This window comes from Ips typographus, linkage group LG1, assembly GCF_016097725.1.
Source record: "Ips typographus isolate SLU linkage group LG1, UJ_Ityp_2.0, whole genome shotgun sequence".
Classification (NCBI taxonomy): domain Eukaryota; kingdom Metazoa; phylum Arthropoda; class Insecta; order Coleoptera; family Curculionidae; genus Ips; species Ips typographus.
Window position 1 is genome coordinate 20,929,147 of NC_138422.1, and position 27,988 is coordinate 20,957,134.

A 27,988-nucleotide genomic window follows, 5' to 3' on the forward strand; every position below is an offset into this window, starting at 1 on the left:
ATACTTACGCACTTGTTTTGTTTATGCAGTTTCTAGCAGAATTTTAAGAAGCGGTTCCGACAGGTTGTTGGATCTGACTAAAAGTAAAAACTAAAGAAAGATTTAACTAAAAGTAATTACACTTATTTGAAACTGATAGAACTAATACCGCTGTCAAGATTTTCACCTCCAAACCATTTTCTGCAAGAGCACGAATCTCTTAATATATTTATTTCCTGTGTTCCGAAAATGTTGATAAAAAATAATGATAAAACGAAAACATATAACATAAACATTTTGTAGTATCCGATTGGAGATTAAATAAGACAGATAAAGCCGTTTAAAAATAAAAAAATGCGATTTTTGTCAAAAGTGCAATTTTGAATATTCTTATTTAACTCAAAAAGCGTTCTAATGCAACAGCTAAAGCTAATATTTGCGCCCTCAGGTGCTTAATTTTTTTTGTTTCGTTTCTGCGACTCGGTTATCAACTTTGACCAATTCCTTTTTTTATTCACATTCATCTTAAATAAAAAATAAGACAAGTCAAATTATCATTTGTAGCTAGAACCATGTGTACAGAGCATAATAATTATAGTATTTAGCAAAACTTAAATCAAAAACAGACAATATTGGAAGAACAACTTTATTGAATTAACTGCTTTGATGTGGAGGAATATTATTAAAGTCATTTTTACGATTCTTCCTCAAATTATTCAGGCAATAAAACCATGTACGATTACAATGATTTATATTACAAAATTGCATACTAATTTACTGCCATCTACTCCTTTTTCTTCTGGATTGTACTGGTGGGGGATTCTCTTCACTTGCAGTAAACTAAGTTGCAATAAAAGCATTAATAAAGAAAAAATTTACAGTTTCCTGACTTACTTGATTTATATACTGCGCCTTAAACGCTTCTTTCATTGCAGATAATCTGTCAGTTGCAGGACCTTTAGCAGCGGGAGCAGGTGCCGGACTGTTTGTTGTTGAAAGGTTTCCTGACGAACTAGCCACAAATCCTCTCATGGAAGAAGCCTTGTCTTTAAAACCTAACCCAATTCCTCCAACATTTGGTGATTGATCCGCTCTCTTAAATCTGCAAGAGCTCATAATAAATCTGTGAAAATAATCTCATGAAAAATCACTACCTTTGTTTCTTAAACCATGAACTTTGTAAGGCTAAATCCAGTACGTCCTGAGGTACTTCCTGTTTTGCGGCCTCTACATTTTTTACTATATGACCAGCAAATTCCTTGTCTTTGTAGGTAAGCAAGGTGTATGCCGTACCGTGGGTACCTTTAACAAAAAAAGGAATTGTTGGAATACTTATTTTTGAAATTAAAAAGAGTAATATGGACAAGATAGCAAGTGCATTCCGAGGTGACCTTAAGATATAGCTGTGATGCCCCGGGAAAATATTAGCAATTTTCGTTTTGTTTATTTTTCAAAGTCAAATTTAAATCAAAATTAAATTAGTACTTACGGAATTAGTTTGAGGCACATCTGAACACTACTAGACACAACGCTTAAATGAAAAACTAGTTTGAAAGAAAAATGTGGCTTCAAATTTTAAGCCAAACCTCTAAAAGATTTAATTGGCCAGCGTCATTAATCCAGAAGCGGGGATATATTTTTATTGGTCGGTATTTCTAGGAAAGGAATTTTCATACTGTCGCCACAAAATCTCACCTTTTTAACCACAGACAAAAAAGATTTATTTCCTGCAGCTGCAGGAAAAAATTCTTTGAGTTGGCCCATACATGGTCCCCAAAAATTATTATGATTGATTGCATCCGGGGATATGTTTTTGAAATTCCACCTTTTGACCTGACGCATTCCTGCTCCCAGAATGATGTAAATTTCATACTATAAATATTTGCCAAACAGTCAGTCAGAATTGAAACGTCGTCAAGTCGAAGGCAAGTGTGAAAATTCGGTCAAAATCCAAAAAAGGCCCCAGAAATAGACCCTTTTCTAGTCATGTTCAGTGGTGCAAAATAAGTTCTACCAAAATTCTTGTGGGTGCGCAAGAACCGAAAAATTATAGTGTTTGGAAAACCCTTCAAAATTCTCGTAACAGAAACCACGTAGCCGCTTGACCTAAAGCCTGTCACTTCAACTTAACTCAACATGTCCCAAAGGTACGTTAAAGCCAGAATTGCTAAAACGATGAAACGATTTACGAATTTACCATAGTTAAAAACATTTTACATGTTTGACGATGGTACATTGGACCAATTGGAAGTTTCATTGGCTACATTTTTATTTTCAAAATCATGTTTAAATTCTAAAACACTTCTCACATATTCAAAAATATGTTTTGGCATGATTATTTATTTCCAATAATTTAATATCAAACCACAAAAACCATAACATCTGAGCCGTTTCTTTGAATCATAAGGCGTTTGGATGCGAAATCGTGGGTCGAAAAAAAGCGCCTCTTAAAAATAAATACCGCCAAATTGACAGTATTGAATTGGCATTTAATAGTAAATACACACCAAAAAATAGCGGTGATCTATCATTAAAAAGCACTCTGTACAGTAAAGCGTTACGGATTAGCGCACACATCAACTTGGCGCTGCCCACCTCTGTCACGCTTGCGCGCACACATATCTAGTATAAATAGGGCCTCTACTGGCTTACAGAATCATTATTCTTTCGACTGCTCAAGCATCAACATGTACCGACTAGTACCATTTGTCTCTGCTTGCACTACGATTTTTCCAATCCTCCCAGTTGAGGTCTGGTGCCTGATTTTGAGGGCGCTAGATGGAAAATCGCTTTTAGCAACAGTTAGAAGTGCGTCGTCTTTTTTCGGTAACATCGTTAGAGGAGATCCTGTTTTAAGGAATACTCTTCGAGATGCTGTGAAGGACGAAAAGAAAAAGCTGTCAGCGTGGCTGAATAGACCTGGCATGGCCTTAACGATTACTCGTGAAAGTTCTGATAGGGTGTTTAGTTCAAACTGTAGGAAAAAAGTGACGACTGTCAAATGTCCAGACTTGCAAGAGTATCCAAGGATTGAGAAGACGACCCGAAATCATCGGAAAATGAAGGTAAGTACGACAAAGAGCTCTAGATATGCTCCTTATAGAATTTAGAGTTGGAAATTTCTAATGTAAATTGACGAATAAACATTGTTTAATTAAATAATTATGTAAAGAATATTATATTCAATGCAGTTTAGTTTTAATTAAAATCATAGATAGATAGAGAAACGTATATGTTGTAGTAAAAACCGATTTCAGTAAAGATGCGATGCGCACGCGAAAAGAACTCTAGAACAGCTATAAAATAATCAATGTAAAATTAAAAATAATAAACAATGGATGAAGTTTTCTTTGACTGTGGTTACCGCACTAGTTGGAATTGGTGCATCCTTGAGAAAACGATGGAAAAGAAATTGGAGATATGGAGTAATGGAAATGATTTAATCGAGAAAAGTGACGACGGGTTCACAATTTACCCCAAGTCCAACCCAAAGTTAAAATTAATTTTAGTTTAGTGTTAATTTTTAGTATGGCATGTCATATACAAACATGTAGCTTTAACTGTAAGAAAATTAATTTGACTTTAATGAAAATTTTGTTTAACCGGGCCTTAGTTAGAGGTTAGAGCTAATATGATTCCTAACCTCAGTGTTTTGTTTACTTCTGTCAGCTTCTGTTGTAGCAATATCCCCAAGAAAATCTAAATTCTCATAACCTGAAGAATCAATTAGAAGCCCAACCAATCCCACCATATTGAGCGCAGATTCGTTTGGTATATCTTTATATTAAGATTTAAGTAATGTAGTTTTATATTATACAAAATTGAAAATTGCTAAAATATAAAAATGCAACACAGAACCGGAACACCATAGTTTTAGGTTATTTGAATATTGTGTCTTCAATTTTCGTTTCTAGCTTCACTACTACCGTTTAAAAACTAATAGTTCAGAAAACTAATTTGTGAAATTGATGAAATTCCATCTAGGATGCATTTAAAAAGATTAACTTAGTTGTCCTGCATAGCATAGACCACCACAAAAGACTCCAAAAAGATATTTACCCTTTTATATTTCATTGACTTAAGTAATATTCATTTCTTCCAATTATATTCCATATGTAGAGAAACTTAAACTTATCCTTGCTTAATTTAGCCTGAGGATATATTTGTATGAATTTTGATCTTCCATTGAGGAGAAAAACTCAACCATGCAACGCAACCCTCACAATACAGAAATAACAATTCGAAATCTTGTTACACAAGCAGCTCACTATTAACAAACGCATCAAATGCGCCAATCCCAATTTTACACAATAACCTCTCATAACTCACTTGTGGAAATAAGTTTTAACCAAAAGTTTGTGGTGACAAGAGTGACGGATAACAGCTGATTAATGACGTCATAATAAGAACGTCGGAGGCATAACTAGTGAATAACACAAATCCCATTAATGTGATAGTCATTGGTTAAAATTATTTGTAAAAAAGCCCATTAAATTGGCTGTATTTTTTAATTTATGCGCATAATTTTAGATTTTTCAATATTCGGTTAAATTAGTCAAATCTAGTTTTGAACAGGTAATACTATAATTTCCAACTAGTTTTACTGGTAAAAGTTCAGTTACCTATATCAAATAGTTTATAAAATATAAAAACTTACCGGCACGTCCCGTTCTACCAATTCTATGAGTGTGCGTATCAATATCTCTAGCTATATCGTAATTTACGACTGTGCGAACGTGTGGAATATCCAAACCTCTCGCTGCTACATCAGTTGCTACCTATTGTAGACGATTCTCATTATTGCACTAGTCTCTAACCATATATCAGTAATTTAGACATACCAATAAAGGAACATCCTGCTTTTTGAAAGCCGTAATTACTTTATTCCTTTCAGCCTGTTCCATATCACCATGAAGCAACAAACAGTCAAATTCCTTAACCAAGAGATCGTTAGCCACCTGTAATGTAAAAATTACTCTTACCTTTGAGTTCAAGCACAAATGACGTTCTTAATGTAGAAACTGCTTTACAGAAGTCGCATTCAGTTTACATCAAAATAATAAGATAAAATAAGGATTGAAAAAATTACCCTTGCATAAGTTGTGTGGTTGTTTTTTGTAACAGTTTTGGTAGATCATGTAATTTCTACAGAGATTACCCTAAAAATAATTTTTTCCAGTCGGTGAAAGTACCGAACCTTATTTGGCTGATAATATGACTAATAAAAGAGGTCACTTAACGTCATTATTGACGGCCAATTAAGGATTTCCACTTTTAAAACATACATAACTATTAATAGAATATTTATGAAAAACCCAAAACTAATTGGTTTTTGCTGTAAATTATTGAAATACCGTTTATTAATACCTTTTTTTCTTTCTCAAACGTTGCCACTAAAATGCATTATATGTAATTTTCCTGAAAAATGCTCCATAAGAAAAATACTGTCATTCAAAGTTCAGTTAAACAAATCCGTTTCTTGTCCTAACTGTCAGACTGTTGGAGCAATTTTGGAACAAGTACTTATAAAATTAATACAATTTAAAAAATTACAGTGGTTTTACTTTTCTTGTTCAGTTTGAAAAAATAAGTAGGTTAGGTTAGGTTAGGTTATCTACTTCTTATAAAATTATGATTTAAAACTTCGTTTACGAGATAATTGAGTTATTACGTTCAAAGAACCAACACCAACCCAACCCAATTTAAAAATTGTCTTGCAAACAGTGGAAATTCACTTGAGATGGTTAAAAATTGTCTTTGTAACCAGTTTTTATAGTTTTCAGACAAATTGAATAACTTTAGTCTTAAAAACTGTGAAAATAGACTTGAGAGGCTTAAAAACTGTCTCTGTAGTCAGTCGTCATAGTTTTCAGATAAGCTGAAGAACTTTAGTATTGAAAATTGACTTGTAAACATTAAACATGATTTCTCTAGAATTTTTGACTGCAAATTCGCACATTTAAACTTTGAAAATGGGCAAAAAGTGCTCTGAACCAACGAAAAGTTACATCAGAAAATTAAAATTTGCATTTGAAGTAAGTTTTCATAATTTGAAAACACATTTCAATGTTTTAGTCTTGAAAATAGTTTTAAATATATTATATTTAGGATATTAAGATATTGACATTAGTTTCATGAAAATTAACAGTGAATACTAACTTTTCAAGTTTCTTTACTTTGGTTTTCATTTTCTTAGAACTCTGGACAATTTTTAAGACTTCAAGACTGCTTTCAGATTAGAAATTCGAGTTTCAAGACTATCTTCGCCAAGTTTTTGATATAGCAGACTTAAAAAACTATATTTTTCTAATCTTGGCATATAAAGTGACACTTTTCAAAACTGATTAGAGTGGCAAAACGTTTTACTTTATGTAACTAGTTATGAAAAGTTCATTTATTTATTTTCATTTCAAACTTTTTCACTATTAAATTGACTTCTACACTCGTCGGTGCAACAAATTGGAGCATTTCAGCAATTCGGACTGTTTTTAGTGTTTTAACACTGAAAAATCAAGTTTAAAACTATTTATAATAGTGAATAGTTAAGTTTCATACACTTCAGTGATAAAAGTAACAAATTTTGGCACTAAATGCTAGGATATTAGTCTTGAACACTATTTTTTAGAATTGAAATAGTCCGAAAATTTTATTTGAACTGTTACCCCAGTGTTTAATTGAATTCTAGACTTGTTTTAATCCAGAAAATTGAGTTGTACACCAATTAAAGTCCTGAAAATAGTCTTTTAGATCTTTAATCTTAGTAAAGTCATTTCTACCTTTAAAATCAACTTTTAGACTACTTTTAGTAGTAAAAAATTAGTTTTATGTGCAACATACTATGTCTTGATTTCCGGTCTGTTTTTCATGCTTGAAATCCAGTCAGACACTTGACAATGGATTGCAGTATAAAAAAAACGAATTTTAAAACTATTCCTAGTAGTAAATAAAAAGTTTTTAGACTATTCAGTACCAATTTGGACTCTCACAAGTCTTGAATAATGAGTTTTACACTAACTATAGTCTAAAAAATTGAACGCAAGTCTGTCGTTCTGACAGTTATAGCAAATAAAAACTATTTTTTTAAACTGGAGTGTCTTCCTTAGAAAGCATTCTTCAGGAAAATGACATAATGCATGTCAACTTATTTTTTGCTGGACTATCGAATGGTGAATTATTAACACTTAAAACTGGACTACCCTGTATAGTGTACCAAGTAAGTATAGTTTTTATTAACGTTGTTTTTCAGTTCAATATATCTAGAGCAAAAAAGAAGAAAAAACATGTGTCCCATATTTTTTCGGGTACTACTAATTACCAGAATTTTTTTTAAGTGGACACTTTTTTTTGGGTTTACGCTTTAAGATCACATTAATAAATTAGTGTTTCCGACTTTTTGACTTCAAAACATCATGCGTTATGGATCAGCGCACATGTTAGCTTGATGCTGCCCACCTCTGTCACGCTTGCGCGCACACATCTCTAGTACAAATAGGGGCTCTACTGGCTTTTTAAATCATTATTCATTCGACTGCTCAAGCATCAACATGTACCGACTAGTACCACTTGTCTCTGCTTGCACTACGATTTTTCCAATCCTCCCAGTTGAGGTCTGGTGCCTAATTTTGAGGGCGCTAGATGGAAAATCGCTTTTAGCAACAGTTAGAAGTGCGTCGTCTTTTTTCGGTAACATTGTTAGAGGTGATCCTGTTTTAAGGAAAACTCTTCGAGATGCTGTGAAGGATGAAAAGAAAGAGATATCAGAGTGGCTGAATAGACCTGGCATGGCCTTAACGATTACACGTGAAGGTTCTGATAGGGTGTTTGGTTCAAACTGTAGAAAAAAAGTGACGACTGCTAAATGTCAAGATATGCAGGAGTATCCAAGGACTGAGAAGACGATCCGAAATCATCGGAAAATGAAGGTAAGTACGACAAAGAGCTCTAGATATGCTCCTTATAGAATTTAGAGATGTAATTGTAGTTTATTGTATATAGACGATACGAGATACTATTGACGAGTAAACATTGTTTACTTAAGTAATTATGTAAATAATACTATTTTAGTTTTAATTAAAGTTTAAATAAAACAAGTATAATAAAAGATTATTGTATTATAGAAGATTATTCTTTGTGCTATTATTATTATTTACCCAGCTTCTTAGTCATGGTCATAATCATAAACTTATTTTTTGTCCATAACAACACTTAGTAAACAAGTAACCTAAACTACTTTGTTTACTGTGTTGTTATGGACAAACATTAGTTTAAAATGATGACTATGGCTAAGGCCGGGATTACTTCATTGCCATAATCTTAAACATAATTTTTGCAAAATTTGTATTTATCCATATTAAATATGTTTTTGCATACATTGAATTCTCCCTTGTAGCATATGACATTTTATAACATAATAAATTGGAATGTTTTTGGATAAAAAAATGACAAAATTAAGAACCAGCTTTTTTGTAAAAATCTCCCATTTCACATTTTACATGCGAGAAAAAAGATGCTAACAAATTGCCTCACATAAGAAAGGTAAAATTCTAACTATTATATTATGGTTGTGAAAATTGTGACAATTGCTGTTTCTTGAGCGATCAAAAATAAAAATGTTGACCTTTGGTCATTTTGCAACTTGTTGTCATAATCTCGGCGCTTTTTTCAAGTTCATAGTCATAATCATAAACTTAATTTCTGTCCATAACAACACATAGTAAACAAGTAACCTGGACTACTTTGTTTACTATGGGTTTTATGAACAAAAATTAGGTTTATGTTTAAGATTATGACTATGAAGTTGGGGGTAATCCCGGCCTTAAGAAATAGTCATAATTTTAAACTAATGTTTGTCCATAACAACAGTAAACAAAGTAGTTTAGGTTACTTGTTTACTAAGTGTTGTTATGGACAAAAATTAAGTTTATGATTATGACCATGACTAAGAAGCTGGGTAAACCCGGCCTTAATAATTACTAAGATGACAGTTCGTTTACAAACTTGCAACGTTTTTTACAAGAGTTATTTGGACTTTTCTCATCTTATATTCGATGATATTTGTTACATTTTATGGAAGTAAAGTGCTGGTAAATTATGAACTTTATCATACATATTATTTTTTTTTGCTTTCCACATTTAAGTTAAATATCTAAATCACTTTTGGAGCTGCACAGAAAAAACCGGAAAAATAAATACAATTTTTTAGACAGTCTGTAAATTGGAAATGATGGCTTTGCGGTTCTATCCCATGTTTATTTTAATTTTTGGGGGTATTTACTTTTTTCGGTTTTATTTAGTTTAGATGTGCGCCTATTAGCAATTTGGAGCAATTCTCCAAGATGTCATTTCTCTAACACACATCTGTATAATAAAGATCAGAAAAAATTTCAACAAATATGTTGTAAAGTAACAAATAATAATAATAGCACCAAGAATAATCTTCTATAATACGATAATCTTTTATTATACTTATTTTATTGAAACTTTAATTAAAACTGAAATTATTCTAAAATAGTATTATTTACATAATTACTTAACTAAACAATGTTTACTCGCCAATAGTATCTCGTATCGTCAATAAACTACATCTACATCTCTAAATTCTATAAGGAGCATATCTAGAGCTCTTTGTCGTACTTACCTTCATTTTCCGATGATTTCGGGTCGTCTTCTCAATCCTTGGATACTCCTGCATGTCTGGACATTTAGCAGTCGTCACTTTTTTTCTACAGTTTGAACCAAACACCCTCTCAGAACCTTCACGTGTAATCGTTAAGGCCATGCCAGGTCTATTTAGCCACTCTGATATCTCTTTCTTTTCATCCTTCACAGCATCTCGAAGAGTTTTCCTTAAAACAGGATCACCTCTAACAATGTTACCGAAAAAAGACGACGCACTTCTAACTGTTGCTAAAAGCGATTTTCCATCTAGCGCCCTCAAAATTAGGCACCAGACCTCAACTGGGAGGATTGGAAAAATCGTAGTGCAAGCAGAGACAAGTGGTACTAGTCGGTACATGTTGATGCTTGAGCAGTCGAAAGAATAATGATTCTATAAGCCAGTAGAGTCCCTATTTGTACTAGAGATGTGTGCGCGCAAGCGTGACAGAGGTGGGCAGCATCAAGCTAACATGTGCGCTGATCCATATCGCATAATGTTTTCAAGTCGAAAACACTAATTTATTAATGTGATCTTAAAGAATAAACCCAAAAAAAAAGCGTCCACGTAAAAAAAATCTGGTAATTAGTGGTACCCGAAAAAATATGGGACACATGTTTTTTGTTCTTTTTTGCTCTAGATATATTGAACTGAAAAACAACATTAATAAAAACCATACTTACTTGGTACACTATACAGGGTGGTCCAGTTTTAAGTGTTAATAATTCACTATTCGATAGTCCAGCAAAAAATAAGTTGACATGCATTATGTCATTTTCCTGAAGAACGCTTTCTAAGGAAGACACAGAACTCCAGTTTAAAAAATAGTTTTTTTCTAATTTTGGCATATAAAGTGACACTTTTCAAAACTGATTAGAGTGACAAAACGTTTTACTTTATGTATGTTAAGTATCACTTTATGTAACTAGTTATGAAAAGTTCATTTCATCACTCCCTGTTTTTATGCATTTCCGTAGAAACATATGGGCGACATCCATCATAACATGTCGTTGTCACTGTTTATACAAGGTGCTATGAAAGTGAATATTTGTGTTAAATCACTTTAAAAGATGGTTTTTACAGCTTTTTGGTCAAAATTAGAAAAAATTATGTATGCAACACGTTTCGAAAATGTCTTATTGTGTAACTCATTCAAATTGTAGGACCTCGCTGCGCTCGCCCTACAAACATTCATTCGTTACACAAAATCGATCTTTTCGTAACTGGTTACATAAATAGCTATTATTTGCTATAACTGTCAGAACGACAGACTTGCGTTCAATTTTTTAGACTATAGGTAGTGTAAAACTGATCATTCAAGACTTGTGAGAGTCCAAATTTGTACTGAATAGCCTAAAAACTTTGTTATTTACTACTAGGAATAGTTTTACAATTCGTTTTTTTATACTGCAATCTATTGTCGAGTGTCTGACTGGATTTCAAGCATGAAAAACAGACCGGAAATCAAGACAAAGTATGTTGCACATAAAACTCATTTTTTACTACTAAAAGTAGTCTAAAAGTTGATTTTAAGAGTAGAAATGACTTTACTAAGATTAAAGATCTAAAAGTCTATTTTCAGGACTTTAATTGGTGTACAACTCAATTTTCTGGATTAAAACGTCTAGAATTCAATTAAACACTGGTAACAGTTCAAATAAAATTTTCGGACTATTTCAATTCTAAAAAATAGTGTTCAAGACTAATATCGTAGCATTTAGTGCCAAAATTTGTTACTTTCATCACTGAAGTGTATGAAACTTAGCTTTCACTATTCACTATTATAAATAGTTTTAAACTTGATTTTTCAGTGTTAAAACGTTCTTTAGCGATTATCCAGGGTTTTCATGCGGTTAACTAATTTTGTAACGGCACCAAATTTTGATTTTTTTTTTCACCGATGACGTCTAAATTTGTTGTTCGACATTTATCGATTTTTTTGTGATTTAAATTTATTTCGATCCCTGGCATGTCCCTGGGCTTATTTTACGAATAGGGTACTTGCATATTATGTTTACTGAATCACCATATCAACTAGTAAAGATCCGCGGAAAACTATCTCCAACCGGAAAATCAATCAGTAATTTTAGTAAAATGTTATTAATTATCAAGCTGTGATTTATGCTGATTGATTACACGTAGTTTTGTTGTGATATAATTCACGACATGCATGTTTCTTCAACTGCTTGACATCATTTAAAATGCGTACAATTTTGACTATACAACATTGGAAAAAATTTCATCTTAAGTTTCAAGCTGTCTTACATACCTTTTCAGCGTCCAGTTTTTTTGTCACAAAAATCAAAACCGAACCAGCAGAGAGTAATTCGACCAGCCTTCCAAACAACCAGTCTCGCTTGGCATCTTGTGAAGGCAGCAGCAAAACATGTTGCGTTACATCTTCATTAGCTTGTCCAGTAACACCTAAAACAAGCATTCATTGATTTAAAAAACTACTGACCTCACTGCGTTTTTTCTTGGTATCTCGGAAATTGTACCTACCTTGCGATATTCTTATAGGATCTGTTAAAGCATCTTTGGCCAACCTGTAATCAAGTAACATCACTTCCAAAAATGATTTCACTAGTTTGAACTGCTTACACCTAGATTAGAGTGTAAAAACGCATTTAATACACACCTTTCAATTTTTTTCTTAAATGTTGCTGAGAACAGTAGTGTTTGTCTATCAGGTCGTACGTGATTGCAAACTGATCGAACTTGCGGCTCAAAACCTAATTCAAACATTCTGTCAGCTTCGTCCAATACCAAGAACGTTACTCTTTGTAGGTTTGTGCCTCCGCCCTTTACGTGATCTATGATTCGACCAGGAGTGGCAACCACAATTTCCGCACCCTCTTTCAAAGCCTGAAAAACAGTTATTATGTCAAAACTACATTATGTGGACCAAGAACTAAGTAAACAAGGTACCAAAAATGATACACGTTTGAAACAAAAATTTTAGTTAGTAATGGCCATAAGGAATACATAATATCTAAAATGTTTTTTGTTTCCAACGTTGCCGCATTTACACGAAATCAGTGGCAACAACGGATTTTGGTTCAACAACACTAGTAACTAGAAATGGGACAACACCCGTTGAATTTAAAATTCTTTTGTTACGTCAGAATTTAATTGTCAACAGGCCCTGTTCATGATCTTGTTTTGATGTTTTACATTTTTTAACAAAATTCGAATGCATTTATAATGTCAGAATAAGTCGCAGATGACACCAATCTTTAAAACCATACTCCTATTGAAATCAAACATGTCCATATTAATAACCGCTTATTGACACCTGACAGGCTCAACTCTGGCAAACTGTCAAAGTTCAAATTGTGTCTCAGTCACCTGAGCCTGTAATAATGCAGTTTGAACCGTGAAAATTATATCTCAGACGTCAACTTTTATCTGTCAAAGTTAAAATTTAAAATATTTAATATAAAAAATAGTCAAAACAGTCACATTAAATTATATCTGTCAAAGTTCAAATTGCTAAAGAAATTGAGTTTAAAAATAATTAATGCCCGTTTGCACAAACAGGTTTTAGGAATTCCTACACCTTAGGTTAAGAATAAAGTTAGGTAAAGCCCCATTTCTGGTGCACCATCTGAATTTTGATCCCTAAGTAACTTTAGGTGGTCGTTTCTGAGCCCCTAGCGACTCACTAAAAATAACTGTCAGCAGAGTGACAGAAGTTTTAGTTTGTTGGGAAATTATTTCTTTAAATTAACAGTAAAATTAGTATTTTACTATTTTTGAAGTATAATGGATGCGTTTAACGATGATTTAGAAATATTCGATTTTTTGAAAACGGCTTTTTAAAGAAAGTGCATGAAAGGTCCAACTATTTCGACAAACTGGACAATTTGACGTCGTTTTGGACTCACTAAACCGACAGTTCTTCAAATATTAGATACAAGTGAAGAACAATTAGAATTCAAGAGATACAATTGAAGAACGAAGACTCGGTAAGTTCGATGACTGAGATCGTCGAGAGGTACGGAAGAGCACTACGACCGTTACGTCATCGCCTTTGATAATGTCCGCCGCAGATGTGGACGAAACGTCAGGAAGAAATTCCATTGGACCACGGCTTATAAGCCCGGATAATTTTTGTATTTCAATATACAGGGTGATTCCAAAGTTGGTGCTTTCCTTTCACCTGCGAATAGGGCTTCAAAAAATGAGTTTTTTTTTCCTTTGACGCTTTTTCGAAATATGAACCATAACGAAGATACAGGGTGTCAAAGTTTTACTGAAAAAATAAAAATGTAATGATTTTGGCCAAACCACTTGAAGTAATTAGACAAAATTTTGTAGGTTTCAGTAGCTACGTGGAAAGGAAATTTTCCAAGAAACAACGCGCTACGCTTTTCTCGCGCTTACCAGTGGCGCACGTATAATTTTTTTAAAACATTTTCGAAAAAAAATATTACCCTACTGGTTTTTTTTCAACATAAAATTTATTATTGAATTCCTTGTTCAATTCTAAAAATAAAACCCCTTTTATTAATTTTTGCTACGACGCACCGCTTTTGAGTAAAAAAATAAAAACCGTCTTAATGCGTGTCTAAAATTAAATGATGTTTTAATTTAAAATGTCAAATTATTAAAACTTAGTTCAAAGGCGGCTGAAATATTTTGTGTTTGTTTATGTCTGTTGATAAGGAATAACTTGTAGTTAGTTAAAATAAAATTTAAGTTATTTTTTATTTTGTTTTTTTTTCAGTAAAACTTTGACACCCTGTATCTTGGTTATTGTTCATATTTCGAAAAAACGTCAAAGAAAAAAAAACCTTATTTTTTGAAGCCCTATTCGCAGGTGAAAGGAAAGCACCAACTTTGAAATCACCCTGTATAATAAGTTGGCATTTGGTTTAGCCGTTTTCGAATTATTGGCATTTAAAGATTGTGATTTTTTTCATAGTTGCCATGGATAGTAAGGGACCGAACGTCACGATAACGTAATTTGACAGTTGGTAAAAATATTGTTTTGTTAAATTACGTCACAACTCGCTCTGGACACTCCCTGAAGCGTCAACACGAATGCGGCCTCCATCAATTTTTTATTAACTCGAAAACGGCTAAACTAAATGTCAACATTTATGAAATCAGAAGGAAAAGTTCTATCAAGTATGTAATCAAAAAATATACAAGGTGTTACATTAAAAATTCAATAACTTTGGATTCTTTCCATGTATACAATGATCTTTTATATTTTTCAAAAACATTTTCTAGTGCTTTCTGAAGCACTATAACTTTTGTATTAACCGTTTCCTCGTAGTAAAAATAAAGTCGCCACAAGTTGTCTAAATAAACGGACCAATTCTGTACATTAGTCCAAGCAAATTGCAAGGGTTGTTGTAAATAGAGCTTCAAATCAAAACAAGTTGACGTCCTAGAGCAAAGTATTCAATGGAAAAGTTGTAGATATTGAAAAAATTTTGTAGAAAAAAAAAAGTTGTAGATATTGAACAACTTTTGTTCTGGCCACTATTATACAATATAACATCAAAATTTTCGCAAAAATAATCGTATTTTAAAAAAACCTTGGTTGAATTTGAAAATTGGTTGTGTATTTCAGTGTCTCAACCCTACACTTTTTAAAATAAAATATTACAGGGGTTTCTGATATGTTCATTAGGTACAAACATGAATTTTTCAAATAAATTTCCGTTCACAGTACTGCCACCAATTTTTGTTCCCGTTTAACATCCACTTTATGTTAAAATAATGAAAGGCTTTAAAAACACGCTCAAAATTTGACTTACGCAACAATAGATTTTTTAAATAAATGTTAAATCAAAAAACTGTTTTCTTGATTGAATACAACCTTTATTTTTCTCAGTATAAATATTTAACGAATATTTCTAGTAGCTGAATGCTATTATTAGGATTTTCGGTAAAAAGTTGATGTACTGCAAAAAATCTGTTAAACAAAAGTTGTATAATATAAATAATAAAGTGTTCAGTGAAACAAGCAGAAGGAGACACAGATTCGAATAATTATTATAATAGGGCAATCAAAATCGCCGAAAGAAATAATATTATATGTATGCAGCAAGTAGAGAACGTCGAATATAAAAAACCTGTTATGGTTGTTGGCCAAGATATACTTTTGGGTATATTAAATCAACCGAATTTGTCTAAAGCAGCAATTTACTTTCTGAAGCCAGGTGCAAGCTTGGTGCAAGTGAATTATTCATCACATTTTTTCAGTTCTCAGTGTGCAGATTATCCGAGGGGTAGACCGCTGATAATTTTTTGTACACCAAAATGCCTTTTTGCATACAAAATACCTCACAATGCTTCTATTTTTGCGCAAAATGCCTTAGAACTGCCTAAAATTGCTTTGAAATACATCAAAATGCCTTTAAATTATTTAAACTGCGTGAGGATACCTTCAAATGTTTAAACATTTGTGGCATTCTTAAATTTAGTTATAAGTCCCCTGGTATTGAGATAAATGATAACCCTTGATGAAACACACTTAAAATTAATTTTGTATGGTCACGTGACAGTTTTTAGGTTGTATTAGGTGGCATGTCTGCTTTTACAATTTGTACATGATTTTTGACTATTTTCAAAATGTCACAAGGATTAATGATTAAATCAAAATGACTTCCTCAGGTTACGGGTCAGGTGACTGTTTTTCCAAATTCTGACAAACAAAAAATATTTTACTTACAACCTCAGTGTAAATAGCTATTTACGCATAGTTTTCCGTTACGTAATGATCCTCTTTACGCATAGTCGTAAAAAAAAACGCACAGCTGTAAAAAAAGCGTACAGCTGTAAAAAAAAGCGCACAGTTTTAAGATGGGCCTCGACGCTACGCGGCTTCGTGCGTAACTTCTTCCATATCGTGCGTAAAATGTTACTTACAGCACTAGTTACGTAATGTACTATTTTGTACGGTTGCCTATAATTACGGGTTATTTTACTCGAATCTTCTGACTGTCATAGTAACCAAGTTAGCACGTGTCAAATAAAGACACTTATCATTTACAAGAAGGAGTTGAAAAATTGCTAACTTAAATTCAGTCACGGGACCTTTAAAAAGTGGTTTAAAATTAAAAAATTTGGTAAATTAAATTTAGACAGTTTTAGACAGTTGTAAAAGCTGAAATTGCAAGAGACACATCACGTGACTGGTTATGTAATTTTAGAGCTTGCACCTGTCAAAAACCGTCACGGGGCTTTTAAAATGTAATTTAAACGTTGATCATTTGGTAAATTAAATTTAGACAGTTGTAAAAACTGAAATTGTAAAATACACGTTACGTGACGTTAATAATGCAATTTTGAGCTTGCCACACTGTCAAAACCAACTGACACCTGTCAAAAACAGTCACGTGACTTTAAAATGTAATTTAAACGTTGATCATTTGGTAAATTCAATTGAGACAGTTGTAAAAGCTGAAATTGTAAAAAACACGTTACGTGACGTTGATAATGCAATTTTGAGCTTGCAACACTGTCAACACCAACTGACACCTGTCAAAAACAGTCACGTGACTTTAAAATGTAATTTAAACGTTGATCATTTGGTAAATTAAATTTAGACAGTTGTAAAAACTGAAATTGTAAAATACACAATGGAGGAAAGACGATCCTACAAAAACACAGACAACAACGCATATAACTATACACATAAAGAGATAAGAAAAAGAATACGTGAAGCCAAAGAGAAATGGTACGGAGAAAAATGTACAGAAATAGAAGATTTAATAACAAAACACCACGATCTTAATCTGCATACAAAAATTAAGGAACTAGCTGGTATAAAAAGATCAAACCAAAGTAATATTTTGCTAGACACAGACGGCAAAATAATCCCAGACACTGAAGGCAAACTAGCGAGATAAAAAGAGTATATCCAAGAATTATTCGACGATGACAGGCAACAAGAAATGGTGGAAGAAGACATAGAAAGAGAGTTAGGTCCAACAATAACAAAGGAAGAGGTAATGCACGCAATTAAAATGGCAAAATCTAATAAATCTCCAGGACCCGACGAAATTCCAGCAGAAATAATCAAATTAATAACAGAAGATCAAATAGGCATATTTGTGGAGCTATATAACACAATATACAATACAGGAATAATTCCCCGTGAATGGCTTAGATCAACCTTCATTACATTGCCAAAAAAGATTAAAGCAAAAGAGTGCAGCGACCACCGAACCATTAGTCTAATGAGCCACGCTCTCAAAATATTCCTAAAGATAATACATCAGAGAATTTTTAGGAAATTAGAACAAGATATTAGCGAAACCCAATTTGGCTTTAGAAATGCAATAGGAACAAGAGAAGCCTTGTTTGCCTTTAATGTGTTGACTCAAAGATGCATGGACGTCAATCAACCGATGTATGTCTGTTTTCTGGACTACAACAAAGCATTTGATAAAGTCCGCCATAACCTCCTTATTCAATTGCTTAAAACTAAAAACATAGACATGAAAGATATTAGAATAATAAATAATTTATACTATAACCAGACGGCTAATATCAGTGTAGATAAGGAACTCTCAGAGGAAATAATAATACGACGCGGTGTAAGACAGGGGTGCGTACTGTCGCCGCTGTTGTTCAATCTTTACTCGGAGGAAATCATTCAGAGAGCACTGGAAGAAACAACAACGGGAATAAAGGTTAATGGAATACCCATTAACAATATCCGGTATGCAGACGACACCATACTTATTGCCGAAACCATAGGAGGGTTACAGAGCTTAGTTGATCAAGTAGTGAAGAGCAGTGAGGAAGGAGGACTTACCTTAAACATCAAAAAGACCAAATTCATGATCATTACAAAGTCAGCTCAACAACAGGAAAACCTATGGATCAACGGAGAACCAATAGAGAAAGTTAGCAAATACAAATACTTAGGAACAACGGTTAATGAAGATAATGAGTACACCGAGGAAATTAAAGCAAGAATTGGACAGGCCAGAACCATATTCAACAAAATGAGGAATGTGTTATGTAGTAGACATCTTAATCTACACCTTAGAGTCAGAATATTGAGATGCTATGTTTTCTCGGTGTTGCTGTACGGGATGGAATCCTGGACGTTAAAGAAAGAGATAAGCGACCGACTGGAATCATTCGAGATGTGGTCATATAGAAGGATCTTGAGAATAAGTTGGGTGGACATGGTAACAAACGAGGAGGTACTGGGAAGAATGAGAAAAAATAAGGAAATATTAAACACAATTAAAATAAGGAAGCTGCAATATCTGGGCCATGTGATGAGGGGAGATAAATATGTACTGTTGCAGAACATTATGCAGAGAAAGATACAGGGGAAAAGAAGCAGAGGAAGAAGACGTATCTCTTGGTTGAATAACCTGAGAGGATGGTATAACTGTAGTTCCACTGAGTTGTTTAGAGCTGCAGCATCGGAAGTGAGGATAGCCATGATGATTGCCAACCTTCTGAGAGGAGATGGCACTTAAAGAAGAAGAAAAACTGAAATTGTAAAATACACGTTACGTGACGTTGATAATGCAATTTTGAGCTTGCCACACCATTTGCCACACTGTCAAAACCAACTGACACCTGTCAAAAACAGTCATGTGACCTTAAAAATGTAGTTTAAACGTTGAAAAATTGGTAAATTAATATAATAATTTGTAAGGAATATTGTTTCAACTCAATATTATGTAACAAAGATTTTACCGTAATAATTACATGTGCCTATGCTGTTCTGTTCAATTTTCAGTCAATTTTGTTATATTGATACAGTCTACTGTAATGTGTTCCTTAAAATATCGCAAAATTTCCTTGAAAGAGGCTTTATTTCGCTCATACTTTCAATGAAAATACCACAAACCATTTTGAAATATACAGACAATACCTCAAATGCCTTGTAATACCTCAAAATGCTTTGTAAGAATAGAAAAGTGCCTCAAAATACCTCGAGTGCGTACACTAAAATACCTCGGCGATCTACCCCTCAAGATTATAGTTCAATTGTTGGTTTCTGACGTTGCTTTACTGGCTGTGACACAACATCATTCTGCTTTTGCAGGAAAAAGAAACATTACATTTACTTATGAAAACTCCCGAATTAACAGATTTGATAGAACCTCTTTGAAACTAAAAGTAATAGCTCGAAATATTTGTAAATAAAAAAAATAAAACGCTCATTTATATGAACCAAACATAAAAATCAATCATACCTTGCTTTGCTCCCACTTTGATCCTCCACCATACGCGCAAATGACTCTTAAATCGTATATTCGCGCAAACTTCTTTGCTTCAGTATAAATTTGTAACGCCAACTCTCGGGTTGGAGCTAGAATTAGCGCGATTGGTCCTTCGCCCTCTTCCACTGGTTTTTGCACTGACACGTGCTTTAATAGAGGCCAGAGAAATGCTGCAGTTTTACCACTTCCTTAAATGAGTATTAAGTTAAAATCCCAAACTAAAACTACACAAACGAGAATCAAACATATTACCTGTTTGTGCTATACCCAATACATCTCGACCCATTATAGCCGCTGGGACAGCTTGAGCTTGAATAGGAGTTGGGGATGAATACTCTGCTTTAATAATAGCCTTCAATAACTTGTCGTCGAAACCGAAATGGGCAAACGCAGCTACTGGTTTGGGAGCGTCACTACCGCTGACTCGTAAGTCATAAGTGCTCCGTAACTCTGCAACCTAAGAACGATTTTCCGTCAGTATATTTAATAACAATTATTACAAATCACGTGAAGTATTACCTTATCTTTTGCTAACATCTTAATTTCGGGATGTTCAATGTAAAAGTTTTTCTGAAAAGGTTGGTACTCAATTACTGAGTGATCTATTGGCGGAAGTGGATCAATTATCCGTTTCTTGTCAGGAGCTATCGGATTGCCATCTTCGTCGTATTCTATACATTAATATAACGTAAGCATTCACAAAATATAAAAACTTCATTTTAGTATACCTATTTCTATACCATCTTCTTCAACAGGAAGCAATCCAGCATTGGGATTTTCTTCCATATACCTGTAGTAGGATTCTTCATCATCTTCTGCCTCCAAATCGTCCCTTATTGCTTGTTGTTGGGTTTGTTGTTCTGCTACTGGTTGAGTATATGAAGAAGCATTAGATGGTTCAAATTTTTTTGTCTCCTTCTGCACCTGTAATAATTATTTTAAATATAAAAGTACTACAGAAAAATTATTAAAGAAAGTTTGTGGCTTGTTCATTCCTATAAAAATTGGAATCGGAAATGTCCTGTTTTTGGCAAACGCTGGAAACCGCATATTTTGAAACACTCTGTATATTTACGATACAAGCTAACTAATTATAAGAAAAACATATTTACCTGCGCTTCAATACCAGCCATAAATGCATCTAAAGGGTCATCTTCGTCATCATCTTCTTGTTGCTTTTCTTTGGACTCCAATCTGAATAAAAAACACCTTTACTTAGGACAAAATTCTTTATCTAAAGTAGTTTTTTAACGAGTAGACAAACTTATACAACAGGCGTTTCCGGCAAACTGTTTTTCGAAAATTTGTAAAAGTATATCAAAATATTCAAAGTAAACTGCAACTGACACTACAGAATTTGATACATGCTGTGAGTTACAACTCTTTTAATAAAGATGTCAATAAATTTAGCCACTTTTTAAATTTTACTTTCATTTTCTCACTGTTGTATTAATTTGCATAGCACATCTTATATCTAAGATATCTTATACTAGTAACTTGATAAATAATTTATAAATAATCAATGTCTAGTCTTCATTAATTTTTGTTCAAAAATTTCAATTACTGATGAGAGAAGTACGCAGAAAAATATTTGACACCTATTTGTTCTTTTTGAAAAACTAAACATTTTACTGCAAGAAAACAGTCAGTAAAAATCATACTTATTTGGTACACCGTATATCTATGACATAAAAAGGGACATGTGTCCTATCTTTCTTCTGTTTATAGTAAGTTGAATGAGACGGAATGTATGGATGTATGTCTAATATCAATTTTAACGAAACCCGTCGGGAGAGACGGAATTCAAATTGTAAGTTGATGTTATGTCAGTAAAGAACTTTTTATTAAAAAGATGTCAAAAAATTTGACCTTAACTATTGTTTTCCTTATTTAAGTTTATCTTCTATCTTGTATTAATTTGTATGGTAATAACTTGATAATCTAGTAATAAAGTTCTTCTCAGTGTCTAGTCTCCTAGTTAATTTCAGTTAAAATATTTAAAATATGTACTTATAAGAAAGTCATAATGCATAACAAAATGTTTTGGAGGTTTTGTAGAATATTTTATCGAGTCTCTTTTCAACAATGGACAACTACAACTTCATAGTAAATATAGTAATAAAATATTACCTTGTTGGACTGTCTGGAGCAGGAATATAAGCCAGATCTGGAACCTGCTCTTCATCTTCTACGTCAAAGTATCTGAAATTAAGGCACATTAAACTTTTAATCAACAACATGTCATCTATATTTAAGAAAAGAAAAAATATCATAAATAAACACAACATATGACTAGAGAGTTGTAATAAACCCACTCACATTTCTGAAATTCGTGTTCTTTCAATTTTCAATGTGATTAAAGTAGATATCATAAAAAGTAAAAGTATCTATAGTTTCTTATTGCAAGACATTTAAAAGTCATAAAGGCCTAAGAACTATGACAGACTAAACTCAACGTAAAGTCCGTCCTAGGGTTAGTGGCAGTGACGTAATAATTGTCGTTCCTTTTTAACATGTGAACTGAGCGATATAGAAATTTGACGTCATTGACGTAACTTATTATTTACGAATTCATACTGGTTCAGAACTGAATAATTACGTTTTGCTCTAGCAAAACGGTTCGAAATTGAACTTTATTTTTAAGAATGAAACATCCAGTCCCTCAGACAACTCTATTAAAGCAAAACTGAGTTACAATAATTTGTTACTAACTTTAAGTCTGGCAAAATATGGAACACCTTTACTTCTCTCAGGAAATCTATAGATATACAAGGTGTTACAAAGTCGAACTATAGTTGATAGAGATTTAGTTGAATGGAGTCAAAGTTGCGCATTTTATTGCTAAACAATTTGGTAAAAAAAAATCAACAAATTTTCATTACATTCTGATATATCCGACAAAAACCAAAAAAGTCAAATTTCTATTTTATTTTTTTATCACTTTATTATTGAATGTTTTGGAAAATCAATGGCACCATCTGAAGGCACTTTTTTATGCTGTTCAAGAAAATAATTTTAGTTTTCAGCTCCGACTTTTTGTTCTCTAGATACCATCATTAACTACATTTTTTCAAATATGGATCTGAACTTTTTATTTTGTTTTTTAGTGGCTACAGACCTGTCGAAACTAATAATGTGCCACATTTGTTAAAAAAACATACCTACTTGGTAATTTAAGTTTGTCTAAATAAATTAAACAATTGAAATTCGAATTTTGTTGTCATAATGAGTAGATAATTTAGTTTAATATAATTTAATAATTAGGTTCATTTCTTGTTCGAAAAACAGAGAGACTTTCTAATGGTACTTTTCATTCATTAAAAAAAAATATGTTTTTGGTTAATTATTTATTTTTCAGATACACACATGTTTGAATTTGAAGTTATATTTTGATGAAACAGCTTAAACTTTATTTTTAGTGTTAAAAAGAGCAAAATCTAATTATTAATTCATATCAAACTGAATTATCTAATCATTATGACAAACTATGAATTTCAAATGCATACTAAAAAAAAAACAAGTAGTTAAGTACAGTAGGTTTAATTTTTTAAAAAGTGGGGCATTATTAGTTTTGGGAGGTCTGTAGCTACTAAAAAACGAAATAAAAAGTCCAGGTTCTTATTTGAAAATTTGAAGTTAATGGTGGTATCTAGAAAACAAAAGTCTGAGCTGAAAACTAAAACTATTTTCTTGAAGAGCATGAAATGGTGCTTTCAGAAGGTGCAATTGATTTTCCAAAATAATAAAAAAAAGTGGTAAAAAAAATCAAATAGAATAGAAATTTGACTTTTTCGGTTTTTGTCAGATATCCCCGGACGTAATAAAAAATCTTATATATTTTTTTTAATAATATTATTAAGCAATCAAATGCGGAACTTTGCCTCCATTTAATTAAAGCTCTATCAACTATAGTTTCTGAGATAGCAATGCTAATTCATCGAATTTGTAACACCCTGTATATAATCTTCTTGTTTCGAAAACTGTGTTAAAATGTAATTCTTGCAAATTCTAGTAAAATTTTGACAAATATCCTTTTAATAGATAAGTTCTGATATTATGCTAAGTATGTAAAGATTATACAGGGTGTCCCGCGAGGTATGGACAAACTTTCACTGTGTTCTTTAGGTAAATTTGAGTCAAAAATGTCCTATAAACATGGGTCTACAAATGCTTCCTTACCAATATATGATTTTTTTTTAAATTTAATAGTGTTATTGTGCCAAAAAGTACAATGCTATAATAATAATCTCTAGTATATTAAGAAATATATTAAGCACATATGAAGAGTTTAGTGTATGTAGTGAAATCACATACCAGGGCTGAATTGATTCCTGAAATTAATAACATTGCTGACCACCTAAAATAACCACTCTGTTGGAAAAAAATGGGGAAGGTATCAGCCACATCATTAAAAAGGCTAAACTATGCTTACAATGTGAAAGTGGACACTTTGAACAATTATTAAGACAGGTTTTTTTCACAGTACATTTTTGGGTTAAATAAAATTATTCTTTCAGAATTATTGTAGTTTCTGGCAAAATACCACCATTAAATTTAAAAAAATTATATCTTGGAAAGGAAGCATTTGCCGACCCATGTTTATAAGACATTTTTGACTCAAATCCATCTAAAGAACATAGTGAAATGGGACATAATGATAAAAAAAATCATTCAGAAATAATTAACTACCAAAGAGTTTGTTTTTCATATCTGTTCACTTTAATAACTCTATACAGGGTAATTCAAATTCGACCCTCACCATTGGGATCTCGGAAACTATAAGAGATACGAGAAAGTTTAAATTGGGGCAAAGTTGCGCAATGTAAAGCACAACCAAATGCAGTTTTAAAAATTTTGATTTTCCGAGTACTTCCGAAGATATCCGAAAAAAACTGAAAATTTGATTTTTTGTTTTTATTTATTTCTAATCTTATTTGAAGAGATATTCCACTACTAAAAGCACCTTTTCATTGCCACTTTTTCTCAGCTATTCGATGATGGATTCAAATTTGCCACACGACGTTTCGTTTTTTGGCAGCCATCATCAACTTTCTTTTTTCTTAGGGGCGCCATATTGGATTTTTAGCCCACCAAATAGTACGTTTTATTCTGATTTTAGTGATGTATAATAACTTATGATTTGCTTCATAAATAACAAAATAATTCAATAAAAAACTATTTTTACTTTAGTTATTGGCTTTGAGTTAATGGGCCGTTTTATAAAATGTCATTATTTGACAGTACTTGTCAAACACGATAATTCGGACGATCATTAGAGCTTTTAGAGATTTTTACCTTAGTTAGCTTTGAGTTAGTGAGACGTTTTATGAAGATTACTTGGTAGTACTTGTCACACGCAATTGGCCTGAACATACTTAGTCACAAAGGTGTACACGTGACTTAAACCGGTTTATTCACTCGAAGAGCTTAGGCCACTCGCTACGCTTGTGGACCTAATTGTTCTTTTCGTGAATAAAAAATGGTTTAAGTCACTTGCTGTATAAATAACTATTAAATCACTCTGAATGACATTTGCCTATTTACAGATGTAAACAAACAAACATCAATGTTACATCTACGGGGCGCGGTGCAAATTTAATAGAACTGTAATTTTAGTTTTTTTTTAATATAAAAAGTCGAAATTTATTAAAATACTGTATAAGACACGTAACTTAAACCGGTTTATTCACTCGAATAAATATGAATGAATAAAAAATGGTTCGTCACTTACTGTATAAATAACTATAAACTTGCACTTAACATTATAAAAAATTGAAATTTGGCAAAAAATGAAGTTCCTAAAATGATGATCTTTCTCTTGGAAACATAAATAAGCCTTTTAAGTTAGAGATAATGCTAACAAATTTCTTTTTCTGATTAACCTAAATAGTTCAGCAATGCTTATATAATAATAACATTTTCTGCGGGGATTTCTTTTCTAGATACATTTTTAACTATGATTGACGCTCTAATGATCGTCCGAATTATCGTGTTTGACAAGTACTGTCAAATAATGACATTTTTTAAAACGGCCCATTAACTTAAAGCCAATAACTAAAGTAAAAATAGTTTTTATTGAATTATTTTGTTATTTATGAAGCAAATCATAAGTTTTTATACATCACTAAAATCAGAATAAAACGTACTATTTGGTGGGCTAAAAATCCAATATGGCGCCCATAAGAAAAAAGAAAGTTGATGATGACTGACAGAAAACGAAACGTCGTGTGGCAAATTTGAATCCATCATCGAATAGCTAAGAAAAAGTGGCAATGAAAAGATGCTTTTAGTTTTGGGATATCTCTTCAAATAAGGTTAGAAATAAATAAAAATAAAAAATCAAATTTTCAGTTTTTTTCGGATATCTTCGGAAGTACTCGGAAAATCAAAATTTTTAAAACAGCATTTGGTTGAGCTTTAAATTGCGCAACTTTGCCCCAATTTAAACTTTCTCGTATCTCTTATGGTTTCTGAGATCCCAATGGTGAGGGTCGAATTTGAATTACCCTGTATAGCTCAAGAGAAGTAAAAGTAAAAATTTTTGATAAAATATGCTACTAAAAAATTCAGCAATTAAGAAAATTTTGCCTTACAATAAATTATTGGAAAGAGCTTAACAACAAATGCTTCTTCACTGTTTTAAGGGCATTTTATACAGTTATAAACTGCTTTTATTTTTTATTTGGATAAAATAACATTCAAAACAATATTCAAAGAGGACTAAAATATAAAACACTGATTAGGTTAAAAAAAATTGTATTAGAATCGGTTTGCAGTTTTGCAGCCTACCAACTTTGTAAAAAAAACACTACAAATTTTGTTGTCCTAACTACTTCCTCCTTTGTCAAAAATTAGTAAACATCTGCATAAGAGCAGCATATTTCCTAGACCCCATGAGCACTTATGCCAGCTTTAATCTTTATGATCCTCCTCTTCTATAATAAAACTTAACCTACCCATATACTTGACATGAGTGGTTTTTGCTCATAATATGTTAAATCTCCTAAGTTGTTTTATGGCAAAAAGAACATTTTGGAAAAAACCTAGGAAAAAACTGACTTACATCGTTTTTGAAATAAGTGATTTAATTGTTAAATCTAGAAAATTTGCTTACAATGTTTAAGTCACATAATAAGTGATACAACAAAGCTAAAGTTTGTTTAGCTGGTTAAATTTTTTATTATGAAACTTTTTCAGCAGTAGGTCAAGAGAAAGTGTAATTTTTTGGTATCTACATTTTGTGAATCACAGATAAATTTATCAGCACATTCTGATTAATGTGTTGAAAACATTTAAATGAAACAGTCACTACACAATGTTGGGTTTGTTGCACTAAACAAACTTGTCAGTTGATAACACTTTATGGTAATAGGCAGATGTAAATGTTGGAATTTTTGAATGTGAGAAATGTGATTCTGCATGTTAGTGGAAAGTAACAATGCACAATCACATCATAACAGTACCTAAATGAATATAAAAAATCAAACAAAAATAAGATGTTTTATCATAACTCAATCAACTTTTGAAGATTCATATAATTCAATCAACCAAAACATAGGACAAACTGAATGATATAAACTTTGCTACTCAACATGTACTAAAATGATTACTAAACTTACTCATCTTCTGTAACAGCTCTTTTCCGACTACCAGTGCCCCAAGAAGCAGTGATTGCATTTTGGCTAATGGCAGTCATTGTGGAGTAGCCTTGCTTACTTAAGCCGATAGATGGAGGAGGAACAGCACTATTCCTACTTGCAGAACCCAAGTTGCTTGGAGGTGGCACAGCATTGAGTTTACTGCTCAAAGTATGACTTCCCAAACTACTAGGGGGTGGAACAGCGTTCATTTTTTTGCTGTTAAAGTTGGAGTAGTTAAAGCCACTCATTTTGAAGTTTTCCTAGTTCCTAGTTAAAGGTCTCAACAAAGCTAAAAATGTTATTTTATTAATGAGCAACGAATTATTTAATATTCACCTTTAAGCCTTACTACTGTGTCTTAAGAATTTAGGAAAAACAATTCCAATTACTTCTTTTTCCTGTTTGCCATTTTTCCTAAACAAAACAATTAAATCTACAAAAGAGGTCAATCGGCTTTTTGTCATTTTGTGACAGAAAATAGACATAACTGACAGATAAAC

At 32.4% G+C, this 27,988-nt stretch overlaps 1 protein-coding gene across 3 annotated transcripts; it reads right to left on the bottom strand.

The window, feature by feature from the left end:
* Nucleotides 1–6: 6 nt before the first annotated feature.
* LOC145728065 (ATP-dependent RNA helicase DDX42) lies at nt 7–27,977 on the bottom strand. Of its 3 annotated transcripts, none has more exons than XM_081978047.1 (16): nt 27,838–27,977; nt 27,468–27,777; nt 21,979–22,050; nt 20,961–21,042; nt 20,577–20,772; nt 20,368–20,519; nt 20,101–20,305; nt 19,822–20,036; nt 12,273–12,499; nt 12,137–12,180; nt 11,904–12,058; nt 4,821–4,937; nt 4,637–4,757; nt 1,134–1,281; nt 874–1,081; nt 610–819 (listed from the first exon to the last, which is right to left on the bottom strand). In XM_081978047.1, the coding sequence occupies exons 2-16, from the start codon at nt 27,734–27,736 to the stop codon at nt 754–756; spliced, it is 2,277 nt and encodes a 758-aa protein (XP_081834173.1). In that variant the 5' UTR covers nt 27,737–27,777; nt 27,838–27,977; the 3' UTR covers nt 610–753. The 3 variants fall into 3 exon arrangements, with proteins under 3 accessions (XP_081834178.1, XP_081834173.1, XP_081834164.1); XM_081978038.1 differs by having other exon boundaries at nt 27,825–27,971; XM_081978052.1 differs by lacking the exons at nt 610–819; nt 874–1,081; nt 1,134–1,281 and adding an exon at nt 7–77 and having other exon boundaries at nt 27,825–27,972.
* Between the last annotated feature and the right edge of the window lie 11 nt (nt 27,978–27,988).